General features: G+C 40.2%; 1 protein-coding gene across 1 annotated transcript in view; it reads left to right on the top strand.

Annotated features, from left to right (window-relative positions):
- The window catches only part of adgrl1a (adhesion G protein-coupled receptor L1a), a 183,848-nt gene that overhangs the window by 113,105 nt on the left and 50,698 nt on the right, over window positions 1-20,045 (top strand). Inside the window, exons 5-6 of the mRNA XM_082150570.1 lie at window positions 19,156-19,363; window positions 19,706-19,970. Coding sequence (XP_082006696.1) covers window positions 19,156-19,363; window positions 19,706-19,970 — 473 coding nt within the window. The remainder of the gene's footprint in view (window positions 1-19,155; window positions 19,364-19,705; window positions 19,971-20,045) is intronic.

Here is a 20,045-nt window from a genome sequence, read left to right on the forward strand (position 1 = left end):
TCTATTCTATCTATCATCTATCTATCTATCTATATGTTCTAATCTATCTATCTATCTGTTCTATTCACTATTTCTATCTATCTATCTATCTATCTATCTATCTATCCATCCGTTCTAATCTATCTATCTATCTATCTATCTATCTATCTATCTATCTATCTATCTATCTATCTATCTATCTATCTAATCCATCCAATCTATCCATCTATCCATTTATCTATATATCGTTCTATCTATCGTTCTATCATTCTATCCACCGTTCTTTCTATCATTCTGTCTTTGTGCTTCTTTCTTTCTCACTCTCTTTCTCTCTGGATCAAGAGGAAAAACTATTTTAGTATGACTCAAATCCAGGTCACAGAGAGCCATGGCACATATGCCACAGCCCCTCAATGAAGTCTCATATGAATCACCATTGTTGAGGCATCTGTACAGAGAAGAGAGAGCACTTGTTCCTTCATGCAAAGACCAGTGTATAATGTTCTTGTCCGATTGCATCACCCTGTTATCACACATACAGAGGGACGTCTCTGTCGGCAATTTTTTTTTAATAAAATGAAGTGCTTTGCATTAGTGATGATATATCACCTTTAGGGTGAGGAAATTTCTGTTTCAGTTTTACATGAAAAATACTAGCAACAAATGATAAGGCCATTTCATGACATTTGGTTTAATCTGTTTTGTTCTGCTGAAGCAGACTCAACACTATGCTGTAAAATACAGTCAGTATATTTTACGTGACTGAAGTGTCACAATATAATAAATGACACAGTTCTGATTTTGTGGCCTATAAATTTAATGAATCGGTCAAAATGACTCATTCAAAACAAACTGAGAACTGACTCTGTATTATGTGTACTAGTGTTGTTATTGAGTGGTTGCTCATATCATATGTGACCCTGGACCACAAATTTTTTTATTTTTTTATTTGAGATTTATACATCATCTGAAAGCGGAATACATAATCTTTCCATTGATATTAGGTTTGTTAGGATATGACAGTATTTGGCCTAGATACAACTATTTGAAAATCTGGAAACTGAGGGTGCAGAAAAATCGAAATATTGAGAAAATCGCCTTTAAAGTTGTCCATTTCTATAGGCGATTGTGCTGCATCCACTCACAAAAATATATTTTTTATATATTTAAGGTGGGAAATTTACTAAATATCTTCATGGATCATGATCTTTACTTAATATCCTGATGATTTTTGGCATAAAAGAAAAATCGATAATTTTGACCCATACAATGTTTTGTTGGCTTTTGCCACAAATATACCCGTGCGACTTAAGACTGGTTTTGTGATCCAGGGTCACATATGACAACATGTAGATAAAAGTTTCCATTTAAACCCAGATTTTCCTACCATTCAAAAGTTTGGGGTTGGTAAGAGTTTTTATTTTTTATTTTTTTTATTTTTTTATACTCAAAGCTGAATTTTCAGCATCATTACTCTCTTCAGTGTCACATGATCCTTCAGAAATAATTCGAATACGTTTATTGATGCTCTAGAAACATTATTATTATCAATGTTGAAAACGTGCTGCTTCTAACTTGGAAAATTAGAAGCAGCTAATTTTTGGAAAATGTAATACATTTTTTCAGGATTCTTAACAGCATAGTATATATTTTTGTTACATTATACATTTCTTTACTTTCACTTTTGATCTATTAAATGTGTCATTTCTGAATAAAACTATACATTTCTTTTTAAAACAAATCTCACTGACCCCAATCTTTTGAAAAGTAGTTGATTTGATGGTCTTAGCTGGTTTAAATAGGTCTACTAGCCTGGCCAAACTGGTGTAGGACGGCCAGCTGGTCTCCCAGTCTGACAGCTAAAAAAATAAATAAAGAGATCACCTATTAAACCAGCTTAAGCTTTTTATTCTCAGCAGGGTTGTTGTTTTGTACCAAAAGTACTGAAAGAGCTGCTAATAGAATCATTATGGAACAAGAATCGTTAAATGGAATCTCTAAGTAACTTTAATTCCTTTTGATTCCCATTCTTATTCCCCCTTCTCTTCATTTATCAAATGGTGTGAGTGATTTAGACAGTGACGACTGGCCGCTGCCTTTTATACAGACAGTGTAACTGTGTCTGTATGTGTGAGATCACTTCAAAGACCTCAACTTCAGAACCTTAAACCCTCACAGGCTCAGAAAAGAGAGTCTCTTCCCATTTCTTTTCTTCACTGATCACTCCATCCCTCTCTCCCCTGAGATCCCCCTCTTCAGATACTCCAGTTTGTCTTTTAGGGGACAGAATGGGTCTCTGGGGGGGAAGACGCTGAGCTTCACACACTGCTTGCGTGTTGCCGGCTACACGTTAGCGGTTGCCTTCGTGCTTATGTGTGTCAGCCACGGGTACAGGCTAACACTGCTAGCACATCCAGATCAGCGAGACAGACAAGCTGTCACTCACTTTCACATGCTGGCTGTCTCTCTGTCATACATACCAATGATGTTAGCTTCACACATACAAACACTCTCCGCCCAGAAAGAGAGAAAAACAATGCAATAGCTGAACATGTAGTAATTCTATATTCTGTGCTAACACAAGTGAGGAGAAGTGCTGCTGGAGATAAAAGCAGCATCAGATGGTTTCATGTGCTTTGTTATTGGTCATTGATGGTCAATAGGTGATCTAAACTGGAGTAGATGGTTGATTAGATACAACTACACTGTAAAAAAATTCTAACCTCTCCAAGTCAAAATTTTATAGTGACTGGTCACATCTAAGTTTTTAAATTGGCCCAAGTGTAATTCTTGTTGCAATAGTCTGTTAACATTGGCTCAATGAGAAATAATACGTCAGACTAATTGAAAAATTTAGATGTAACCAGTCACTAGAAATTTTTGACTTGAGGATGTTTTTGGTTAAGCTCATATTGTTTGTCAAAAGTCTGGCTACATGAGTGTAGGATTAATACTGTTGAACTAAATTCATTATACGGTCTATTATAGCACTGCCAACTATTTCAGATAAACCCCGCCCTATTTGGCATGTACAGTGGTCACTTTATGTGCCGTTCAAACAATTTCTTCCTGTACAGAGATGCAGTCACATTTACTGTTACTCAGCTAATTTTCGTGAGCGAAATCCAGTCATTTCAATAGGAATCCATGAAATCGGTATTTCTCGTGAGGGTGAAATATTTCCCCACGCAGACTTCGCAGAGGGTTCAAGTTGGTCACACAGATTTGCTTGTAAACGTTTTGCTTGTAAACTTTCAGTGACTGTACCTTAAGTAAGTAATAATAAGCTGCCAAATGTATCAGCATTTACGCTGATAGTCAAAAGTCCTGCTTTGTGAGACTTGGCTAAGCTCAACCTTAGCTTAGATGACCTCTTACCAGCAACAAACCATCTACCATTTTCCAAAAACCAGACTGACCGCCTCAAACCTGTTTGACCTATATATATATATATAATTTTTTTTTTTTTTTTTTTTTTTTACCAGCACGCAGTGGAAACAAAATGTTCCTCTGTTCTGCTTCCCTCTGTCTTTCTCCATCTATTTTTTGTCTCTCCAACTTCTTCCGTTCTATAATGGCCTCTCTCCTCCTCCCAGCATGTTTCTGGTTCTCAGAAATGTAGCTCTGCCAAGCCGCATGGTCCGACGGACTGTAATCAGTGATTGGCAGCTGAATCTTGATGGATTCAGTGAGTAGAAGCGATAAGTGGTCAAGCTCTATGAGAAAGAAAGAATAGCTCGCTCACCGGATTCCCAGCTGAGCCAGGACTAGCCCCTTTAGGTTCAGAGAGAAATCACCCATTCCTTTTCTACCATTTTCCTTCTCTCTCTTTCTCTCTTCTTCATCACTACATCAATCTGTGTCTTTTTTAACTCCTTTTTTCCTCCTTACAGCTGCAGAAGACTCCAGTGCACTTTGGAATATGTTCAAAATGGCATACTAGCATACATCTTACTGCACAGTATATACTACATAGGCCTATATACAAATATAGTATGCACACAGCTTGCAGTATGCAACGATTTAAAAAATGAAGACCACTACTACACAATTTTACCCCAATGTTCTCTTACACCAACTTTATGCTTTATGAATTGCAGCCTAACACATTTCGCAATGCCTTATAAATGAAATTGATTTTATGTACTAGAAGTGTTGGTGTAACCGATCCTACTTGACCCGCTCCGAGTGGGATTCGAAACGGGGTCTCCAGCGTTGGTGGTGGGCGTGTTAACTGCGTAGCCTCTAGCGTCAGTCGCTAGCGCGCCTTTTGAGGCCAGTGGAGTGAGGTTTACATGCACAGCTCTTACTGACCTACGTCTATTACACTCACCCCCCTAAACCTCACTCCCGTCCGGGTCACAGCACCAAATACAAACAGTCCTACTCAACCCACTCCGAGTGGGATTCGAACCGGGGTCCTCCAGCGTCGGAGGCAGGCATGCTAATAAGGACGCAGCCTTTGGCGTCAGTCGCTAGCATGCCTCTTGAGGCCAGGGGGTGAGATTTACATCCACAGCTCTTACTAGCCTACGTACGTTACACTCCCCCCACCTAAACCTCACTCCCATCCGGGTCACAGCACCAAATACAAACAGTCCTACTCAACCCACTCCGAGTGGGATTCGAACCGGGGTCTCCAGCGTCGGAGGCAGGCATGCTAATAAGGACGCAGCCTTTGGCGTCAGTCGCTAGCATGCCTCTTGAGGCCAGGGGGTGAGATTTACATCCACAGCTCTTACTAGCCTACGTACGTTACACTCCCCCCACCTAAACCTCACTCCCATCCGGGTCACGGCACCAAATATAACCAGTCCTACTTGACTCGCTCCGAGTGGGATTTGAACCAGGGTCTCCAGCGCTGGAGGTGGGCGCGCTAACAAGGATGCTGAAGACCGCGTCTACTAACGTCAATTGTCAATCGCTATCGCACCATTTTGGGTCTAAACAAATTTCGCTATAACACAACCTTGTAGCAGTGCTAAGAACTTTGTGAATTATAGCTTGAGACATTTTGCAATGCGTGACAAATGAAATTTGTCATTTGCATTCACATACTAGCTCATTGTACATGTTTGACCTAAAAATGCTCGTTATAACACAAACTTGTGGCAGTGTTAAGAACTTTTGTTGCATTATAAATTAAGGGCCTGACACATTCAATGTGTGACAAATGAAATGGAATGTGCGTACAGGAAGCAGTTGCATTCACATACTTGTGCATTGTACTTTTTGGGCCTAAAAATGGAAGCCCAGTTCATTGCGTTATGGAATACATAATAGCACATTTTGCATACTGCAAAATTTTGCATACTGCGCACAGTGTACATACTGCATACTGCAAAGCTAGTATGAGTACTATGCCATTTCGAACATACCTCATGTTCTCTCTCACAGCAGCCCAAAGATGCAGAAGTACGGATGGAGGGGAGAGGGGGCAATGGAGGAGAAGCGAAGGGGGGCGGGGTCCGTGTGACTGGGTGAAGTGTACGTGTGTCATGTGACAGGAAGAATGTAAGGGGTTTCACGAAACTTTGTGAAAGCAGTTGAGGCCATTCTCCCCTCTCATTACTCACTCGAGTCATCCTCTCTGTAAAGAGCCTACATCACACTGACAGAATGCCATGATTTGAGAAAGGATAGCCTTTTATTTAATCTCAATTTTCTCTTTTTTCCTGCACCTGTTTTTCTTTCATTATCTTCACTCTCTCTCTCTCTCTCTTTCGCTCTTTCTTTTGCTCTCCCTGTCTTCTCTCTCTTTTTTTCCGATGCTTGAATAGAAGTGGACCAAAAAGGTAAAGACCACAATGAACATAAATACCACAGCTCGCTCCGCCCGCCCTCCTCCTCCTCCCCTTCCTCTTCCGTTTCCTTTCCTTCCCTCATCCCCTTCTCCTAACCCAGCACCTTGTGTAGTGCTCATGTTTGATGTTTATATCCCTCCTTCTCTCTTTCTCTCTATTGTTTTCTCTCTTTCTTTTCTCTGGCTTATAACCGAACCTCCTTCTAGATTTGGTTCTTGTTTCAGATAACACAGACACGCGCCATCATATGTACGGTCCTGCATACACGCACTAATCCCTGTGCACAGAAGACCTCATGCATGCATATCGAACGTGCACGCACGCAACTCTCACTTGAGGAAAAATAGCAGAACTCCACCAGCTGTCTTGCTAAAAGTTCCAATTAAGTCTATTTGAGAAATTAATAACCATCCTTTAATCTGATCACTTCTACCCCAAGGGAAACACGCTCTCCGACTAAATGCGGCACATGTACGCGTGCACGCGCTCTATTCTTTCTCTCTCGCGCGCACTCGCACAAGCCACTTTACGTCGAGCAATTCTCCGTTCTACTTTTCTGTTGGACAGGAAGTCATTTCTCCCACTAAACCCATATCCTCAGCCGACACGCGCACCCATCTGTGCAATTCCACCCTCTCTCATGCACCATCATTTATTCATTCCTCTATTGTTTGCGATTAATTTTGTATCTGTCCTTCCAGATCCAAAGCGACTCCTCCATACAGTTTGAGACCTTTTTTTTTTTTTCAGACCCTTTTTTTTGTTTGTTTATGTCTTCCTTCCTTCCTTCAGGATAACCCCTATGTTTTGTCTGTATGTTATTTTGGATTAGAGTAACGATTTGTAGAGCTGGTAACTTCCCGACCCCCTGCCAAATGCTCTCTCCCATTTCCAGGTGCTTCAATGTCTCTCTTTACAAGCTTTCTCTTTTTCGCCATGTTACGTTCTCTCTCTTTTTTCATCTGTATTCTGGTTCCTCTCCTCTTGGTTGATATCCTTCCAAATTCTCATGTGTTCATCACAAGCAGCCACATGTTTTCTGAGCCTACCTCAGACACTCCCTCCTCTCTAATTTGTTGTCTGCCAGTGGCGTCATTCTTCTTTTTAATCCCTTCTGTTTTGTTGTCTGCTCTTGGACGCTGCTCAGTGGCGTCTGTAGCAGTCGCTCCCTCCCTGTGGTGTGTCCGCACGTGTCCAAAGGGGAGGGTATGGCGACAGTTGGCATCTCTGTAAGATGGCTGCTTTGTTAGGCAGAGCTGGTTCCACTCACACGGCCTCTCTCTGTGGTGCCAATCACCTCGCCGCCTGATTCAGTTCAGCAAGCCAATCATGGAGATTCGGGGCTGCTATACTTGATCCTCTTGCCAGTCTCCTGAGGACTCAGTTTCAAACTTTTACAAGACTTGAACCGAGCTTGAACCAGGCATAATTCAGCCCCATTTCGTCTACAGAGGGCTATTCGATTTGAACAATCTGTTCCAAACCCTTGTGAGCTGTCTTGTATCTGCTAAGGTCTCCACATAGGCAGCAACTGTAGTAGTACATCACAGTCTTGAACATGATTTGCTGCTTGCTATTGTAAGTCAATTGCAGGTGGTATAAGGAGGGTATATATCAGGGATGGGAAACATCAGTCCTGGAGTGCTGCTGTCCTGCAGAGTTTTGCTCCAACCCTAATCAAAAACACCTAAACAAGCTAATCAATGTCTTTAGGATTATGAAGGCCAAAGCCACATGAACGCAAGCCTGCAACCTTAGCGGAAAAAAAGCGTAACCTCTGCTAACGATGTGGGAAGGAAGGAGACAAGATTTTTTATGAATGTCAATGGAGGAGAGCCTTCACTATACTGAATAAACTGCTTTTGTGGGAAAATGGCTTATCATTTAGAATCGACAGCCCATCAGCTAATCTTCAACATGTTTGGTCTTAAATAAATGCTGTTTTATAAGAGAAGCCACAGACAATAGTGCGGCAGGTATGATTCAGTTTATGGCACTTCTCATTCATTTCTATGGTATCCGCAAAAAAAGTGATTGACTGTCGCACAACTCTGAACAAAATTCAATAACGTCAAGGCTGTAATGTGATTGGTTATCAAGGCACGTGTGATCCAAGTTAGCCATTACGCTTTCTCCAATGGTAAAGCCACAGACTCTTGTATCTCCCAATAATAAGACCCTCTCTGCTAAGGCTACAGGCAGGTGAGTTGGAGCTAAACTCTGCTGGACAGCGGCACTCCAGGACAGACATTGCCCATTCTTGGAATATATCCATTCTAAACAGGATGTCATAGGCACCTTAAAGGGTTAGTTCACCCAAAAATAAAAATGATCCCAAAATGTATTCTTCCTCAAACCATCCTAGGTGTATATGACTTTCTTCTTTCAGCCAAACACAATCTGAGTTATATAAAAAATATCCTGGCTTTATAATGGGAGTGAATGGTACTATTTTACCATTCAAGCCACAAAAAAGTGCATCCTTCCATCATAAAAGTAATCCATGCGGCTCCAGGGGGTTAATAAAGGCCTTCTGAAGCGAAGCGATGCGTTTTTTGTAAAAAAATAAATAAAATAAAAATCCATATTTATAACTTTATAAACTATAATCACTGGTGGAAGAGTGACCTCTGACCCGACGCATGTCGCATTGATGAATGCAGAAGCGCAGAGGAAAGAGCAAAACAAAACACAGATCACAAATTAGAAGTCTAAAATGGGAATTTTTACAGAGAAATGTCGGAGGAGCTTGAGTTTGTTGCCCAGCCCTATTAGTTTGAACTGTGAGAGGTGTGTACTCTCTCCTAAGCTTATGCTACTCATACATCCTGCGTCATACATCGGGTCATAGTTCACTCTTCCGCTGGAACTCGATTCACGTACGGCCGTTACCTGAAGCCAAGTGATTATAGTTTATAAAGTTATAAATAGGGATATTTTTCTTACAAAAATTAGCCATTTTGCTTCAGAAGGACTCTATTAACCCCCTGGAGCCGTATGGATTACTTATATGATGGATTACCATTCACTCTCATTATAAAGCTTGGCAGAGCCAGGATATTTTTTATATAACTCTGATTGTGTTTGGCTGAAAGAAGAAAGTCATATACACATAGGATGGCTTGAGGGTGAGTAAATTATGGGATAATTTGTGGATGAACTAACCCTTTAAAATAATCCTACCAACCCCAAACTTTTGAACATTTGAGTCAGCTAACAAACATAGACTAAAAGCTACAAAAGTACATTTTTAAGTATGCTAAATTATTTTGTACTCCTCAAATAATGCGGCCAACAGGGTGCAATGCCATGCTCCAGGCCTTCTTTTTTTTAAATAATGTATAAATCGCAAACAATATTAAATTCAAAATGTTAAAATTCTTCTCCACATTCACATTACCATAAAAATTTGAAGTTTGTATTCTGTGTTTTGAGCCAAGAGGCCAATTTATGACATTGGAACCTCTGTTGGTTAAATGCGTTTTTGTTATACGAATTAGCTGATCAGAGTTCACTAAACTTGAACTTTAGTTTGCATTCCCACTCACCCACATATGCATGGATATGAATGGAAATTAACATGAAGTCCAGTGTGGTTGTACATCAACACTCACTCACACATACTATGCAAATATCACTTGAGACTTTCACAGACCTACAAAATTTACCGTTAGCATTTTTGCTAAGCTAATGACTCAATACTCCAGTGAACAAAAAATACACATAGTCTATTTAATACTTTTTCAGTTCTATAACTGTATTTATTACTCAGGTCTCTGGGTTACTCAACTCTGATTTGTGAATTGTGATATTCTGTGATCAACTATTTTTATGCAATTATGCTAATCTGAATTATTGACTTGCACCAAGCAAATGATTTCCTACAAAGCTGTGCTAGTTTTGTCTCTCGTAGCACTTTGCAGTCAATACTTCAAATCCATTTATTGATGTATTTGTTAAGTGTAATATGCTGAATAATACACAGTTAGCCAGTCGTTATCACATAATAAACCCTGACAGGGTTATCAGGAGGACCCTGACACAATTGACATTTCTTTAGAATTTTCCTAAAGCTCATTGCAATGGATTCTGTTATTTACATGTGCAATTTACACAGCCAAAATGATAGAAGTGTCACAAAAATTAAACCTACATATGTCGTCTAGATAGATTGCTCACCTAGGGTTTGGACTGAGCAAATCTGTTACCTCCTGCCCATATTTGTTTCGGCCCTTTACATGTGTATTTTCCTGACTGCACCATTCAGAAACACATGTGTGTGTGTTTGTGCACCCTGTTCTGTCTCTGTTTTTGTGGGAATGAGTTCTAAACCTGTTCTGAGACCTGCACCTGAATCTTCCACTCCGCTGACGCTGACATCAGTTTACACATCTTCGATGTCGGCCCTCCATTTTGTTTCCTCCCCATGGTGCTGTTGGCGAGTGTTGTAAGAGTCCTGCCCTACATTTCAGAGTGTTCTTACCTGCAATCATGCCACAGCGGACAGCCAGCTCCCCCCTCCTTTCCCTTCTTCCGCCGCTTTATCTGTCCTCTCGCTCTGCTGCTAATTATTTTCTCTATCTTCTATCTATTTCATTAACAGTTAACAATTATTTTCATTAACAACATTGTCTTGACCACCCACCCACCCAGTCTTTGTTTATTAACACTCGGTGGTTTAAGGATCGATTAATTGTCTGATTATGGAGTCATGGGAAGTGCCTCGATGCTGTTGTGCTCAGGGTTTGTCTTTGTTTGAGAGACACACACACACACACACACTTTTTTCTCTCCTCTTGGCTAGTCTTAAAGGGATAGTTCAGGTAAAAATAAAAAGAAGTTATCTAGCAGAATCTCCAAGCTTCTCTTCTCCGTAATGGATCCAGTCTGGACATTCTGCTAAACATCTTCTTTTATGTTCCAGATTTTGGATTTATTTATTTATTTCAGTTACCGAAAATGAGTTTTAATAGTTTTACTTTTAGTTTAGGATAACCACTGGTTTCAACGCGGTGATTAAATGATCACAGAATGTAGATTTTTGGGTGAACTATCCCTTTAATACCTGCCAATATATCAAGTATAATCCACGCACACACATTGTCTCACAACCTGGGCTGCCGCTCGGCTGGGCAGTAAGGGAGATAGAAGATTGTCTGTGCGCACTTGTGCATGTGCATTGTTAAAGCTAAAGAGCCAAAGCGCACGCAGGTGGTCACGAATTTCAATGAGTGTGTAATGTGATGTAATTCAGATACAGATAGACTGTTCTGGACTGACAGCGCTGCTGTGAGAACAGACTCAGGGGACAGAACGCAAACCCTACATAACAAGGACATCCCAACTGTCCCCGTAATTCTTTAAAAAAAAAAAAATTATATATTACATTTTCCAGTTTTCTGTGACGGTTCTGTTTAGAGATTTATAGAGGGTTAGCCAATAGAAAATATAATTAGCTTAGTATAAAAAAAAAAAACGTCTATGAAAAATCCTTTGTAAGGATAGGTGTACCAACATTTGTGTCCTGGCATTGTGTTGACGATTGTACAGGCATTACAAAACTGACATATAGATGGGCTTTATACAGTAAGCCTATGTGTGTGTGTGTTTGAAGGATGTGGATGTTATTGAGGTGTGTGTATGTTTTAGCGTGTATCTGTGTTTGCGTGTCCATGTACGTGGAATAAACGTAGCACATGTTTTCTGTCTTGCTGCTAACCTCTTGCTGTCCAGGACACAATCTGGGAGCCCTTCTAGCCTTTATCAAATTAACTCAATCCTAATTCTCATTTCACAGGAATAACCTTTGACCCTTCGCCTTTTTCCATCCCTCTCTGCTTCCAAGCACACAGCAACACTTCTTTCAACCTTTAACTGTCTTTCTCTCTTTCTCGCTCACATTCAGATGCACAAAACGGCAGTGTTTTACACCTACCTCTCTGTCTACATCTGTCTCTCTCTCTTAAAAACACACACTGATGCTCATCCACATTCTTAACGCATCACTGCTGACGTAGAAAATAAGCACACAACGACCCATTCAGATTTGAAGGGGATGCCCAGACACAGAGCTCTGCCCCCTGTTGGCAGCACTTTTGTACCTGCCAGTAACAGGTGTAGGATTCAATTAAGCAGCATGTTCTCAGCAGTGAGGCCAGACAGTTAGACGCCACTGCGGGAAGGCCTGGAGGAGCCCTGACTCTCACACACACGCACACACACCTGACTACACGCAGTAGTGGATGTAGTACTGTACATTCTTTTCCTCCTTCTTTTGTAGATTGTGCCTTAGCCAAAGCTGATTTTCACTCTCGTTTTTTTTTAGACTCAAATATTATAAATATTATGAATAGGCCTAATTATTTATAAGTTAAATAATTCATGTATCAGAGGCTGGCCATCCTGCACAGTGCACTGAGGTGACTTTTAAGTAATGTGTCAATAAAGTATCAACTTTGCCTCAGGTGTTGCGCCTAAATTAAGAAAGCACATTTGAGGCAATTATTGACACACAGTAAGAGTTCAGATCTATTTAGATCTAATGTGGAAAGCTTAGCTCAGATATTTTAGTCTTAGAAGAATATTGAGATCACATATCTGAGTCTTGATCGCAGACTTTGCTGTCTTACCGGAGGAAAATGTTACTGCTCAAAGGATGCTCTTTCATGCCTCAGGAGACTTAATTGTGTTCTCTGATTTGTATTAACATGTCTAAATGGAGGTATTGAGAAATATTTGATGAGTTGGTGTTGAGTTCATATCTGATGGCTATATCAGATATTGCTGACATAAGAAAGATTTATTTCTGAGAGGTCATGTTTCTGAGGGACTTGTTAGGGATAGTTCACCCAAAAATAAAACGCGCCCTCATGTCATTCCAAAACTGTACAACGTTCTTCTGTGTAACATAAATTGGAAATCAATGGTCGCCAAAACTGTTTGGTATTTTTCAAAATATCTTCTGGAACTAAATGATGATAGAATTTTCACTTTTTGATTAAGTTTTCAGTTATGTATCAATTTCATTTCCGAGGTTTCTTCTAGAATAACAGACATGAATAAGACAATTTTGCATAAACAGTACCAGTATAAAGCTAAAAAGGAATGTGGATAACTTACAGATATTGGATCAGAAATGTTTGAATTCATATTTCTTTTACTTTGGTATCTCAGTTTGAGACATTATTGAGATGTCTGAACTGTATAAGCTATAGACACGTGAGATTTCTGAGGTATTTTGTTCAAGTGAAAAGTCGAATCCCTAAACAGATGTCTCCAGTTCATCTAATTACTTTCTAGGACAGTGTTTCTAAACTGCTGGGTCGCTAGACGTTTTGAGTGGGTCTTGGAAAGTGTGCAGTCAAAGAAACAACAACAGCAATAAAACGTAATTCTAAATGTTTGTTTTGAATCAAGACTTTTATTTTGAAAGACATGCGTGAAAGCTGTTGACTCTTCTGTCAGATGCATTTTAAGTAAAGAGTGCCTGAGAAAAACATGTTGTCCTGATTCAGCATCTGCGGTTAGATTAGATGTTTTCAGGCTATTTGTCAGTGTCATTATTCTAATGTCATTTTTGTAACTTGTTACTAAATAAAAAGTCATTAAAAATGTACTTTCCTGTCCAGTCAGATGTTAAACTGTGCTTGTAGTGCACTCTTTAACTGCGCTCGCTGTATATCACTTCACCAAATATACGTACAGTATAAAAAGCAAAAGAAAATACAAGCATGCAACAACATAGTTATATTGTCAATTAGTAAGTCATGAAATTATCAAAAAGTAGGTACAATACTTCAAACAAAAATTCTTTCAATTGTGTACTTACATTATCTTAAACGTTTCCAAGAATTTGTAAATTCAGAGAAATTCATCATTTTAAATAGTACCCGTCCCTTGTCACATGTCGCCTGTCAATGACAATTGTCAATATCCGCGGTATCCCTGGTTTCCGCTTGTACTGCCATAGTAACCATGGCGACAGACGTGGACAACTGTGTAACATCTAGCGGCACGCTGTTGTTGTTTCGTTCAAACATTACAGACCATGGCAATCAGACTTTGGGACAAAAGGAGAAATAAAACGAGGATCAATATCGGCATCAAAAAACGCGATATGTGAACGGCCCTTTATGGCAGCGAGACATTAGTCTAACCTCTCGTCTGTTGAGCAGATAGTCGAAGGAGGAGTAATGTCAGCCGTGTGGAGATATTTTAAGATAAGCGATGATGATAAAAGTAGAGCAGACTGCAAACTATGCTCTGCTAAATTGTCAAGAGGAGGGGTGAGAAATAGCTCCTTTAACACAAGCAATTTGATTATACAAGTTGTATTTACTTTGTTACAGTCAGAAAGTGAAAAACATCTGATGAAAATAAAACATTGTTAGAAGAACTGTATGGTATTATTAAGGACTCATATCGGTACTTGGTATCGGCAAGCAAGTACTTAATGTACTTACTAAGTAAGTAATGTAAGTACTTGTACTTGTACTTGGTCTGAAAAAAAGTGGTATCGGTGCATCCCTAGTGTAGACCAAGTGAAACAGCGTTACCCCACAATTTTAATTTGTTACATAAACTGACCCATATGAGTAGTAATTCAGCACTTGAGGGTAGTTCGGTAGAATGAAATGTCCTCATTCCTTTATATCCGTGGGACTCGCGTGTGGCGCTGATATCTGTCTCTGATTAGCAATCGCGACCTGCTTCATACCACAGTCATGTTAAAAAGCATGAATGTATTCACTTATCCATAAACATTATTTCCCATAAACTTTATTAGATCCATCGGCATGACGACAAGTTCCATAATTCCTTAGATCAATTGATCCATAGATCAATGAATTAGATCAAAAAAATTAAATAATAATAATAATAATTTGTGTCACGGCTTAATGACCATGGGAAAATGTGGGTCCCATGGCCAAACCAGTTGAGAGCCACTGGACTAGGAGACAAAATTGAGATGATAAAGAGATGTGTTTTGTGTTATTTCTTTCTGTCCTAATGGTGGATAAAGGGAACAGTAAAGGGAACAGTAAAGGGGACTGAAAACAACTATAATTTTAATAATAGTTCTGTCTATAGGTAAAAAATCTCTAGCACTCTGAACGACCACACACAGAAGCCCAGCCCATGTTGGGTCTTTTAGTGTTTCATAGAGATGGAGGTGCTAATTCTCTTCTTACTCAGGGTTTAAACAGTAGGGAGTTGGTTTCAGTCCTAGGTAAGTGTGACTTACAAGGACATTGATTTTGCAGTAAACACCACAAGATATCGAGGTGAGAGCGGTATAGTGACCTCAGCCTGGTGGAGATTGACAAGGATAATTGCACACTGTGTGTTGGTCATTTTTCCAATAGTTTGGTATAGGATTGTGTTAAAATTCTTGTTTAAGAAAGAGAGCGAACCAGAGCTCAGTATACAGTAGGGAACTGAGCTGCCAGAGAGCACAGGTCGGGTTTAATGAATTCTCTCAGGTCACACTGTGTGTGTGGGAGTATGTGTTTCAGTGGACTGAAAAGTTCCACACACACACACTCATTCCTATCTCGAGCCTCTGTAATTATCATATTCACCATAATAAGCCCTTTGTTACATCCCTAATAAAGGAAATAAAGAAGCTCAGGTCTAGAAAGACATCTAGAAAGAGAGAGCCAAAGCCTTTATCTTAAATTAGAGCATGCTGAGCTGTTTGTGGATAGCAATCGCTTGAACGTTGACAGCACAGCAGCTGGAGTCGATGCAGGGCGTGTGTGTGTGTGTGTGTGTGTGTGTGTGTGTGTGTGTGTGTGTGTGTGTGTGTGTGTGTGTGTGTGTGTGTGTGAGAGAGTTGCTTGTATCGCCCTCCATGTAGTTGAGCAGACACTTGGACATGCCTCCGGGAGCTTTTCTCTGTGTAACCTAGATTACAGCCCCTGGCATTAATACTGCATAAAGAAAGCTTTAACCCTGTGACACGGTATGGAGTTTTCAACCCGATGTGCTAGGCTCAAATATTACTTCCTCCATAGACTCTGACTCACTGTCTATATAGGAACGACCCCTCTTAGCCTGTTCTGTTCAATGACTGTTTGGAGAAAGCTTGTGCTTGTGTGTGTCTGATCTTGCATTTGTCCCAATTTCCTTTGAAACTGAGGGTACTCGTTCTTTGTTTTATGGGTCACCCATATAGAACAGGTCAATATAGTGTGTTGCCGCTCCTCTCAGGAAGAAACTGCCTCCCTGCTCTTAGATGAGTCTATTAATATGTTTTAGTTAAGAGATTCTGATTTGTTTGCTCCTCTTCATAGTTCTTCTTTTAAATTGGCATTTTTCAGTGACAAATGGTATTAGTAGTCTAAATACTGGTGGATGTAATAGGATTGTCTTTGTATTTTGATGAGAAATTGTCAGACAGAGGTGGTTTAAATCCCACTGTATTGGACCTGTAGAGAAAAAGTGCTTAACACAAGCTGCTTTATGCTGGTTAGGTCTGGCATAGTGTGATGATAAGCATAGCCATATTGTTTAACAGCAAAACTATGTTGGTGAAGCTAGATGATGGATTATGATCTTTCTGGTAAAGTTGATTGACCAAGATTGTGTAAGCTAGTCTGTTGTGATCACCAGCACATGTGTGAAAGTTGCAAGTGTCTTTTGTACACGACTTGCATTCTAATATTTGCCCAGTTTGACAGAACTTTGTATTCACGTAAATGCCATATTCAGACATTAACCTAGGAAGACTGCTGGAAAAAAAAAGGTCATACCACCTTACGGTGATCAGTCTGTTTTTATTTTTAGAACATGAAACCAACTATCATGCTACAAAAACCACCTTAAGGTTGAAAGCTGTTTATCATCTTGACCAAGATGGTCTACCAGGGCAAAAGCAGGTTCTCTGACTATCTAAACCAGTGTTTCCCAACCCTGTTCCTGGAGGCACACCTACAGTACATGTTTTCGAACTCTTCCTAATCAACCACACCTGATTCAATCATCAGCTACTTATAAACTCCAAGACCCGAAATGGATGGGTCAGATTAGATTTAGGCTAATGTGACAAAATGTGTACTGTTGATGTGACTTCAGGAACAGGGTTGAGAAACACAATCTAAACTACCTTGACTAGATTGGACCATAGCCATGCAGTTTACCAGTTGGTGAAACTATTCGTACAACATGATCTTTCTGGTTAATCTGACTGAGACAGTAATGCTGGTCAAGTTAGTTATGAAGCTTGGTGAGATTAGCACCTAGCACCAAAATGGTGAAGCTATACTCAATTTTCTTAGCAGGGCATTTCTAAGAAGAGTTAGTGCTTATTTCTTCTACATTATGATTATGGGATTTTTTACTGCTCCTAAAGGATGAAGACTGCACTTGATAGGTTAAAAACTAATTTATCTTAACCTGAATGTATTTATATAGCTATTGACCAAATTATAACTATTATCTGTAATGTGGTGTGCATGGATGTGTGTCTCTGTGTTCATGTGTATAATTTACTAATTACAAAAATCATTTCAGTTTGTCTTTCAGTTTCTCATTTTTGGTGTATATGTGTGTGACTGTGTAGCAACAGTAAGTACTGGCTGTCTGGGACACACATAGCCTATAGCAGGAAAACCCCACTAGCTTACCCCAACCCCCCACAGCTGTCCCTTGTGACATCACAGTACTGATGATGTCTGCTTTATTTTTCCATAGACACCCCCAGCTCCCTTTCCCCACACCCCCAAGCAGTAGCTATATTCTCTCAGGTCCAATACCTTCTCAGTCTGAGAGTGAGAAACTGCGTCAGCCAGCTAATTCACACCAATCCCAGGTGAATGACCTTGTTCAGAGTACAGAGATACATAGATACAGATTGGTGTGTGTATGTGTGTGTGTGTCTTGAACAAGTACACCTAGCACATAAAAGTTGAGCACTGCAGTTGTTTTTGTACATGACTGGCATCCCAACATTCGTCCTTATTCAACATTAAACACAAAAAAAACAAAAACATTTTGACATTAAAGCAGTCCTTTGTGTCAGAACAAATACCAACCTTATACAGAGTCCCAGTCTCAAATGGCACATTTAATGTGGCTTACATTAGTTTTCTATAGATAATAGAGTAGTCCACTGGTCATTTGAGGTTTCAAAAGGGTCACAATGCGTGGTCCCTTTAAGACTACTAGGTACCCTCAGTGCTTATTTTTTCTTCCCAGTGCAATATTACCCAACAGCCCATGTGTTCACATATATATTTAAAGGGAGACTGCGGGTACCAATTGGGCTATTGATGTAAGAAAACCCTGCTGGAAATTCAGTGACATACCAGTTGAAGGTGGACAGGCTGATTTGTTGCTGGATTAAGTGATCTACTAGGTCTAACTTGCTTGTTCAAGATGGTCTACTGAGTTTAAATCAGGTCCATTCGGTGATGGTGCATCTGCTGAATCACTGTTTTCCAACTCTGGTCATGGGCTACTCCTAAACGCTGCATATTTTGACTCTCTAGTCCAAAACACCTGATTCAACTCAGTTCTTGGGAGTGACTCCAAGACCTGAAATGGAGTTAGGGAAAGGTGACATCCAAAATGTGTATTGTTCTGGATAATCCAGGAATATGATTGGAAAATACTGCACTAAACTTTCTAGACCAGCTTGGACCAGCTAATGACCATAAATCATCAACTTGGTCCGGCTTAAACAATTTGAAATCAGTTAGCATCAGAACCTGGTTTCCCTCCTGGTGGAACAGGCCAACAGACTTGCTGCAATTCCAATGTGGTTTACCAGCTCTGACCAGCTTGACAAAGATGGTCTAGCAGCTTAAAACCAGGTACACCAGTCAGAAGTACAGCTAACAAACCGTCTTTTCCAATTTAGACCGGTTAATGACCACAAATGATTGGTCAATCTTGAAACAATGTAAAATCAGTTACCATCAGAAGCTGGTGATTTTCCAGCAGGGAAGATGAAGTGGGGCAGGGTTTAAAAAATTATTCTCAGCAATATATGAGCACAGGCAGCCAGGATTGTGTCATCTCCCCTCACCAGCCTTTAGTCCGGAGTGCAGATGCTTGACTAATGAACATTAACACTCTTTCATTAGAAGAATGGTCATTTATCTCATGTCCTCTCTCCCATTTCTCTCTTCCTCTTTCTTGCTGCCTCATTCTCTTTCATATTATCGTCCCTCATGGCCTCACACCAACTCCCCTTCTTCCTTTATCCTCCATTTCTCCATTTGTCTTCCCATCAAATTTCTCCTCTTTTTAATCCTATCACACCATCATTCTGTGAATTCTTGCTGTCCCCTTCTTGTTATTTCATCTCTCCCTCTCTTTCTCTCCCTTTCTCTCTCACTTCTGCTCTCTCTCTCTTCCACATCTCCAGTCTTTGTATGTCCTGGGACTCTATTAAGGGTGCAGGCAGCAAGTTTGCTGCAGGAGGCGGAGCATCAGTCGGGGGCATGGTGTAAGGATCCCCTGCAGTCTGGTGACCGTCTTTACGTCATGCCCTGGACTCCGTACCGCACAGACATGTTGTACGAGTATGCTTCATGGGAAGACTTCAAGCAGAATCGAGCCACAACCACCTACAAGTGAGTGAGGACAACAGCTTGGGTCTAAAACCAATAACCATCCCTGTGTACAGTCTACAAAATAATGTTTTTTTTTTTGTTTGTTTTTTACTTGCGTTCAGCAAAGTGCTTTTGTTGTTTAGAGTTCTTGGGTTCTTAAGAAGGGTTCTTGAGTTTCTTCTTGATTTCACATTTGATTGCATTTCAGTTTAGCATATCGTTTTTCCATATCATTCCCTTGACAAGCACTGTATATAAGAATGTAGACTCCTGATTTCAGATCATGTTTATAAAACATGTCAGAAATTATAGAGTTTTTCATGTATGGCAAGTCATCTCAAATAACGCACTCTTCTCCCACAGGCTGCCAAATCGTGTGGATGGAACAGGCTTTGTCGTGTATGATGGTGCTGTTTTTTACAACAAGGAACGTACACGCAATATTGTGAAATACGACTTGCGCACACGTATCAAGAGTGGAGAAGCCATAGTCAATAATGCCAACTACCATGACACCTCACCATACCGCTGGGGGGGCAAGTCTGATATTGACCTAGCAGTGGATGAAAACGGTCTATGGGTCATCTACGCTACCGAGGCCAACAATGGACGATTGGTGGTCAGTCAGGTCAGTGTCACTGAACTGTCCAATTTAAGATATTGGATTTCAGCTGAGATCAGAAATTCGGTTACATTGTAGCTC

This window comes from Leuciscus leuciscus (genome assembly GCF_965113295.1).
Source record: "Leuciscus leuciscus genome assembly, chromosome: 1".
Taxonomy (NCBI): Eukaryota; Metazoa; Chordata; class Actinopteri; order Cypriniformes; family Leuciscidae; genus Leuciscus; species Leuciscus leuciscus.